The 7,981-nt window shown below is 53.2% G+C and overlaps 1 protein-coding gene across 12 annotated transcripts in view; it reads left to right on the top strand.

The window, feature by feature from the left end:
• Positions 1 to 3,313, top strand: part of CLASP1 (cytoplasmic linker associated protein 1) — a 350,733-nt gene extending 347,420 nt beyond the window's left edge. For all 12 annotated transcript variants that reach the window (XM_023742167.1, XM_023742168.1, XM_023742166.1 and 9 more), the window contains one exon: positions 1,094 to 3,313. In XM_023742167.1, coding sequence (XP_023597935.1) covers positions 1,094 to 1,180 — 87 coding nt within the window. In that variant the 3' untranslated portion in view covers positions 1,181 to 3,313. The remainder of the gene's footprint in view (positions 1 to 1,093) is intronic.
• The last annotated feature ends 4,668 nt before the right edge of the window (positions 3,314 to 7,981 follow it).

The raw sequence follows: 7,981 nt of genomic DNA, 5'->3' as shown, positions 1-7,981 counted from the left end.
AGGGGAATGTTTTCAGCCTCTCTCCATTAAGAATGATGTTGGCCATTGGTTTTGCATAGATGCCCTTTATTATGTTGAGAAATTTCCCTTCTGTACCTATTTTATTGAGAGTTTTTATCAGGAATGGGTGTTGGACTAGTAAACGGATTTTGAGAGCCCAGAGGCACATAGGTTAGAAGCAGACGCGATCGAGTCCACAAGCCCTTTGCCTGTGAAGCATCCACCTGCCTGAGGTCTGCTGTCATGTGACACACTGTCTGGCCTCAGGGCACGGGATCCGGGTGAAGGACCTGGCGAGCCCCCTGCTAACTCAGAACAAGGCATCCCTGTGCCGCGGGGGGTGGAAGGAAGGCATAGGTGCGTCCCGACGAGCAGGTCGGGAGGGTTTCACAGAGGTACCACAGCACTGCAGGAGGTGTCAGGCAGGGAGAAGTGGGGTGGAGAGACAGCAGGCGAGACAAGGGACGGCTTGAGTGAAGGTGTGAACTTGACATGCGACTTTGGCACGGTGCCCTGATCCCTGTGGGGCGGGGGCCTTCCGCATGTTCCTCGGCCAGTGGGCTGCAGCTGCCCTTGAAACGCGTGCCTCTGCCCCCAGACATCTCTCCAGGGAGCCCCGTAGCTGCCTCATTAGAACGCTTTTCACTCTTTGTGTAGTAGCCCCTTTGCTTTTCTCTCTCCTCCTCTAGACCGTCACCTCCGCCCTATCTGGGTGGCCCTAACCCATTAATCCGTTGCCATTGATTCGATTCTGACTCGTAGTGACCCTGTAGGACAGAGTAGAACTGCCCTGTAGGGTTTCCAAGGCTGTAATCTTTATGGAAGCAGACTGCCGCATCTTTCTACTGTGGAAGTTGCTGGTGGGTTCCAACCGCTGACCTTGGGGTTAGCAGCCGAACACTTAACCACTGCACCACCAGGGCTCCTTGTGGCCCTAGCCCCTGCTGTAGCGTTTGGTGAGTACTGGGCGTTCCATGAATGTTTCTGTCATGAATGTCTCAACTAAGGACCTGCTGGCTGCTGATTGTCACCTTCCCTGTTTTCTTACTGGTTGTTCTGCCTCCTGCGAACTCACTTTGTCTTCTCTTTTCAGATGAAGCTGTTAAACTTATACATAAAGAGAGCCCAGACGACAAACAGCAACAGCAGCTCCTCCTCCGACGTGTCCACACACAGCTGATGGCGGCGCCAGCCCTCCGTGCAGACCTCCAAGTAGTCGGTGGTCCTCTCACAGACTCCCCTGACCCTTCGCCGACCGCCCAGTCAGTACAAGGAGGCCTGCAGATCTGTATTACAATCAGTATTTTGTCCCTCTCAGCTTTTGTGTAGAATCTTACTGGTATTGAATGTAAAGGAAGCAAGGCCTGTATTGCAGTCTTCACGCAGAGCAGAAGGAATCCGAAAAGGAAAGAGGCGTACTCGGACACGCTGTCTGGTGCAGCCTGCCGAGGTCGTGAGGCAGCGTGCGGGGTGCAGCTTTTCACACTCAGAGCCTCCAGCCGACACTCGTTAGAAAGTAGTGTTTTCTCTTTAGCTGTTCACAGAAACGGGGTGTTCGTTTGGGTTTCTCCTTCTTCATGCTGTTTCTTTTATGAGTGTGGCCCACGCGGAGCAGAGACCTGCCCCGTGCACAGCTGACACTGTGAAAAGCTTGTGTGTCTTTAAGCTTCATTTTGAGAACTGCTGAAAATGTCACTCAAGTCTTGGCCAGAGCTGAAGCGCCTAAAGATGGCCCTTTCACAGATGCTGGGAGTTTTGCTTTTATCTCCACCTGGAGGCAGACTGCCCCGACTTTGAGCGTGGAGTCCCAGGGGCACGCTCCATAGTCTCCTTCCAGGGCAGTCTCCCAGCCCCTCTGAGCGGTCCCTGCCAAGCGAGGGCTTCCACTCAAAGGAGTCTTAGAGTTTAAATCCAAACACAAAAATCTAGGTAAATTATAGCATCATCTAGTGGATGCCTGAATTCATATTTCACCAAGTACATAAGACACCAGAAAAGCCGCTGGTCTCACTGCTAAGACGCGCTGTGCTGGCGGTGATTCTCCGTGACCCTCAGTACTTGGAGGGCTCTGCGTGGTGCGGACTCAGTGCCGTCTTTCTCCTGTCCCCTGCAGCTTCGCCTCAACTCCTCAACGCTAACACGTTCTCAGTTCATCCGGTAAATGGCAAACGGACCGCCTCGGATTTTGACTTCTTTCTAATGTAGAATTAAGATCAAAGAAAAGCCCGGAGAGACCGTGTGTCAGAATCATTATTCTGTTTTATAAACTGAAGTTCTTCCTTGATCATCTGTTGAAATGAATACTCATTGTTTAAGGAAAAAGTAATTATGATGAATAGCAAATTGCAAAAAAACAGGGTTTGAAATGTAATTTTAGAGTCTGTTTCGTTCCCTTCAGTGAGAAACCACCAGGCCCCTTTTTTCCTAACCTCACGAGGGTTTCATTGGTGTAAGCAGAGTAACCAGATTTGGAGTCTGGGTAGATCACAGTTTTGAGTAATATTCTTCGAGCCAAGTGAAATTCTGCATGTAATCATGAAGACTTCTGTTACCTTTGACTCCTCTTTCAGGTCCTCTAAATTGAACTGATTTTTCCTTAAGAAAATGCCTATTTTAATATTCCCTCTCAGTGAGGTGGTTGGTGTTCCGCTGCAGAGCCCACTGTGGCGGCAGGACTGAGGAGACCCGCGGGTTCTTACCACTCATTTCTACAGCCCCCCTTGAGGTTTTCTTGGAAGTTGTGAAGGACACCGTAGCAAACATGTAACTCTTCTTTATTTACAGTTTGTTTGGGAATATGCTCTGAGAGCAAGCACCCTGTCAGGTCCAGGAGCAGGCAGGCCGGGTGCCAGCACTGCAGGTGGATGGTGCAGGAGGCGCCCGCCGCTGCTTTCCGGGGACCGCGGGGTGTCTTTAGTGGTTATCATCCAGCATAGTAGGGCCAAGCCTTACTTTGGCTGATGAACACTGTTGGTTAGTATTTCATGAATGGATTTTCCTTTTCACAGTCTACAAGTGAGTCAAGGAGGCTTTTGGTACCCCACTGTTGTAGAAGTGTGCATTCCGGTGAGGTTATTTATGAGTTCCTTTCGTCTGCTGCATTTAGAAATACCTCTCTCCTTCTGTTCTCTGACGTCCCAGAAGGTCCCCCTGGTCCCCCAGTGTAGTTGGGAACACTCTCGAGCGTCGCCCCATTTTCTGATACCACTCACAAAGGGCTAGCCTTGAATGTCACTTGCCCAACCTTCAACCTCTTGACCAGAGAGAGAGTCACTTCGCCAGCCGCTCGGCCGAGGTCTGGAAAATGCTGCCCACCACGCTGAGGAGACGCACGCATGCCACCGCCGCCCCCTGGAGAGGGAGGCATGTCCCTGTCGCCCTCTCGGAATCCTGACAGCTGTCGCCGCCCCATGGGAAGGGAGGCACGTCCCTGCCTCCCTCTCAGAATCCTGGCAGCCGTCACCTCCCCAATGGGAAGGGTGGCACGTCCCTGCCTCCCTTGGAATCCTGACAGTAGCCGCCACCTCCTGCAGGGCCCTGTCGTCTGGAACCACAGACTCACACAACAGCCAGGCACCCAGAACTGTGCTTGCTCTCCTGTTTACCTGGCTGCCCAGGGTCTCGTGCCCACCCTGCCCACCGCTAGGGGCTGGCTCACCCCACTGACTTCTGCTTCCCGCCAGCTGCGCCGTCCCCCGTCAGGCCGCACCGCTCAGCCACAGGACATCTGCCTTTCTATGACCGTCACTGGCTTCACGATACCCCGTGCAGCGACACAGCTGCATGTTGGTCCCTAAGCCTTGTTTTCCGCCCCTGCTGCCTTTATTTATCAAGCGCACTATCACACCTTAAAGGACAGCAAGTAAGAGCTTCGTAGAATCCCATCAGGACTTTGCTGACAATAATGTTTGGAAATGAAAAAAGAAGTGCTCTGAAAAATACCAGCCACCAAAATAGCTGTGTTGGCACTGTGTTCCCACGCATGACCCCACACCTGGGTGGGCTTTTTGGTTTTCGTTTTGGCTTTTTCATGTTACATCCATATCTGTATTTATACCTTATTTGTTTCACTCTGAAATGTATCATGGCAAATGTACAGAGTTTTTTTGTTAATGTGCTAAAATTTGCTAAAAAGGAAAACCAACAACAACAAAAGCCCCTTTGAGTTTGCCCTAGAATAAATGAAACTTACGTCAGTTTCCCGCGTTGACGCGTCTGTGGCGGGCCCTGTAGGTGGCTGATCCCCTTGCCCTGCATCCGAGTTCCGGCCACGCTGATAAGGATCTAAGTGAAGGGAGCGCCTGGGGGTGTGGACCAGTCCCACCGCAGGGGCCAGGTCCCTCTCTGGCCTGGCCCCCTCAGGGCTCCCTGCTGTGCAGTGTGGCCTCTGATGACCCTGGGCTGGAACCCCAGCCAGCCTGCTGGTGGGCTGCGTGAGCAAATGCCCTTTTCCCTGGGCCCATTTCCTTGGCTGAGGAACGAGCACACTTGCTTCCAGAGAAGTTGGAAGCAGGAAGAAAGCCTAGCCGTGGAATCTGCGTCTCAGCCAGGAGCTGATGGGGTGGTTGGAGTCAGGGAGCCGTCGAGATGAGAGTCTTCTCTGGAAAAACTAGTGCAGGGCGTCAAGGACCCCAAGTCTGTTTCTTTGAGGCCTTATTTAAGGGAAGTTTTCCACCCTACTACAGGATGCACCTCAAGTCTCACGGCCTTGCTACCTGTGAGTAGGTGCCACCTTCCTCCTGCTCAGACACTGGGGGCACAGTGCCTGCTGGAGAGGTCTCATAGCACTCACAGAGGGCAGAGTGATTGCTGGTGTTAGCTGCTGTTGAGTCACCCCCAGTTCATGGTGACCCCGTGCACAATGGGGTTGGACCATTGTGATCCACAGAGTTTTCATCAGCTGATTTTCAGAAGTAGATTGCCAGGCCTTTCTTCCTTGTCCATCTTAGTCTAGAAGCTCCATTGAAACCTGTTCAGCATCATAGCAACACATAAGCCTGCAGTGACAGACAGGTGGTGTCTCTCCACGAGGTTCATTGGCCAGGGATTGAACCCAGGTTTCCTGCATGGAAAGCAGGGACTCTCCCAGTGAACCACGACTGCCCCTCACAGAGGGAGAAGGATCTCAGATACCTGGATTCTAAACTGCTTTTCAAACACGGTAGTTGTGTTCCCCAAAGACTGCCTTTGTTTACATTTAATCTTTAGAGACTGTATTGAGTGCACGATCTGATGGAGTGGTGTGGTTGCCAGAAAGCTTTCTGGGCAGTTAGGTCGGAGGCCCCCCACTTTTTGCCTTGATTTGCTTTTCCCTTCAGACCATCTGCCCCTTGACCCATGCTCTGCCCAGAACCATTGAAATTGCTGAAATGGCCAAAACCATGCCTTGGGATTAAATGTCCTTCAGCCACTTTGCTTTCAGATTAGTCCCTTTATGTCATTGTCTAGTGGAAATGGAAGGAGCCCTGGTGGCGCAGTAGTTAAGCGCTCAGCTGCTAACTGACAGGTTGGCGGTTCAAACCCACCCAGTGACTCTGCAGGAGAAAGAGCTGGCCACCTGCTTTGGTATAGATTACAGCCTAGGATACCCTATGGGGCCGTTCTCCGCTGTCACATGGGGTCACTAGGAGTCAGAATCAACTTCTTGGCACCTAACAACAATGGCAATCCCCTCTGCCCCATCGGGCAAGTCACTTCTCTTTCTGCCTCAGTCTTACTTACAAAGTGAGGTAAGAAGGACCTCCCGGAGCTGCTGCGATGGGCTGGTGAGATGAAGGAAGTGAAGCAGCCGGGGCAGAGAAAATGCCTGCAGACTCACCCTGCCGCATCCCCCACTGTGGGCTCAGAAATACACAGCAGGGTGAGGCCACCACCCCCGTGCGCACACCCGCACGTCAGAGTCCATTACTCATTAGCAAATGTGGAAACCCCCTCGGGGGATGGGGACCGGGCCCAGGCTAGCCCTCTGTATTCTGTCCTCTAACCCTTCATGCCGTTGCCTTTCCTGGGCCCGGGGCCGCCAGGAAGTCCTTACCGTTTCACGAGGGTCACGGGCCTGTGGTGGGAAGGGGGGGTTGCAGAGACCTGCTACAGATTCATGGTGCTGGGCTGTGGGGGCTCTGAGTGGTGGTCTCTCCAGGAAAAGGCCCATTTCCACTCCCACACGTGGTATTGCATGCACTGTTGAAGCTTTCAAGACCCTGGAAGCAGATGGAAGGTTCCGAGGTGAGAACCTGGCTTACAGACCACTGCTCATGACGGTCTTAGATGCGTGAAGCAAGAGGGGCGTGGAAAGGGCATCAACCTCCTTTGTGAGACATTTAACCCTTTTTTTGTTAAATAATCCTCATGGGTCGCATCGGAGCTGATTTTTTACACCGACATGGAATACACATGGGGGAGGTGCTGTCATCTTCAATTTCCAGTTGAGAAAACGGGCACAAGGAGAAGCCCCAGCTGGACAGTGACAAGCGGAGTTGGGGCTAGAACCCAGACCCCTGGAGGACTGCGTAAAGCAGATGACTGGGCCCCAGCCCTGCCGCTGCCAATGCAGAGGGTCTGAGGTGGGCCCTGAGAATCTGCATTCCTAGCAGGTTTCCAAGCGATGCTGATGCCGCTGACTTGGGGACCCCACTTTGAGACCTTTGTAGAGTACTATGCTTAAAACAGGGAGCCCTGGTAGTGCAGTGTGCTCAGCTACTAACCCAACGGTCGGTGGTTCAAACCCACCAGCCACTCCGAGGGAGAAAAGACCTGGCAATCTGCTCCTGTAAAGGTTTCAGCCTAGGAAACTGTATGGGGCAGTTCTACTCTGTCCCATAGGGTTGCTGTGAGTTGGAACTGAATGGACAGCAAACAACGTTTAAAACATGCCGGACGATTTGGTCCCAAACATTGGGCCAATCCTTGAGACCAGCTGTGGCTGGAAAAACAGCACTGGGACTCAGGAGTGTCAGCCAGGACCACCACTGCCATCATGGGGTGAAGTATGGGGACCGTCTAATTTAGCATCCAAACTAGAACTCTTTGGAAGTGATACTGAGTGCTATAAACAGAAGGAAACCCAGAGTGTCTTGGGCAGACAGGACACATGGCTCCCTGGGACATAGAGGGCTGTGGAGGGAGTCTGTCCGCAAATGGACGGGCCCGGCTGAAGGCCCTGCGCCCAGCAGAGACTCAGGGCTCCTCCCCTTCCCTTGCGGCTCCAGCTCAAACCCCACCTCGCCTTGCTTGCTTCCTCCAGTACTTATTAACTCACACTCCAGTGGCTCCAGGCAAGAACGGACAAAGGTCATATGAATGGGTATCTAATCCCAGATTATGTATTTAAAAGACATTAAAATGCTCCCACACCAGTGCCCTTCTCAGAAGCCGGGCGCTGCCAGGGCCAAGGCCTGGAGATTGACTCCCTCGGGGCCCTCCTAAAAGCGCAGCTTTTCCTGGGTAACTTCTCAGCAGCCCTGGGATGCCCCTGCTTTGGGAGCCTGGGTCCAGAGGGAACAGTCCTGTGGGGGCAGAGGGTGGGGCAGGACAGGCCTGCAGCCAGCAGACCTGGACACCAGCAGCGCCGGCCCCCGCCGGCTGGGGAGCACAAGCAGATGGTCAACCTCCACGCCTCAGTAGCCTTCTCTGCCCGTCAGAGCTTCGAAGGCCTCCTGAGGTGTGCCAAGAGCCCAGGTGGTGCAGTGGTTAAGGCTCGGCTGCTAACTGAAAGGCTGGTGGTTCCAAGCCACCAGCCACTCCGTGGGAGAAAGAAGTGGCAGTCTGCTCCCATAAAGATTACAGCCTTGGAAAGCCTGCGGTCCTGTTCTACTTGGTCCTTTTGGGTCACCATGAGTTGGAGCCAGCTTGATGGCGACAGGTTTGAGGTGTGCCGAGCCTCTGGCCTCCTGCGTCTGCCTCTTCACCTGGAATCCTGCCATTCCCCCTTCTGTCCTCATCCTTCAGTAGTGACAAGAGCTGATGCTCAGCACTTATTCTC

The sequence above is a fragment of the Trichechus manatus genome, unplaced genomic scaffold, assembly GCF_000243295.1.
Source record: "Trichechus manatus latirostris isolate Lorelei unplaced genomic scaffold, TriManLat1.0 scaffold00203, whole genome shotgun sequence".
In the NCBI taxonomy this organism is placed as follows: domain Eukaryota; kingdom Metazoa; phylum Chordata; class Mammalia; order Sirenia; family Trichechidae; genus Trichechus; species Trichechus manatus.
This window is presented reverse-complemented; position numbering and strand designations above follow the sequence as displayed.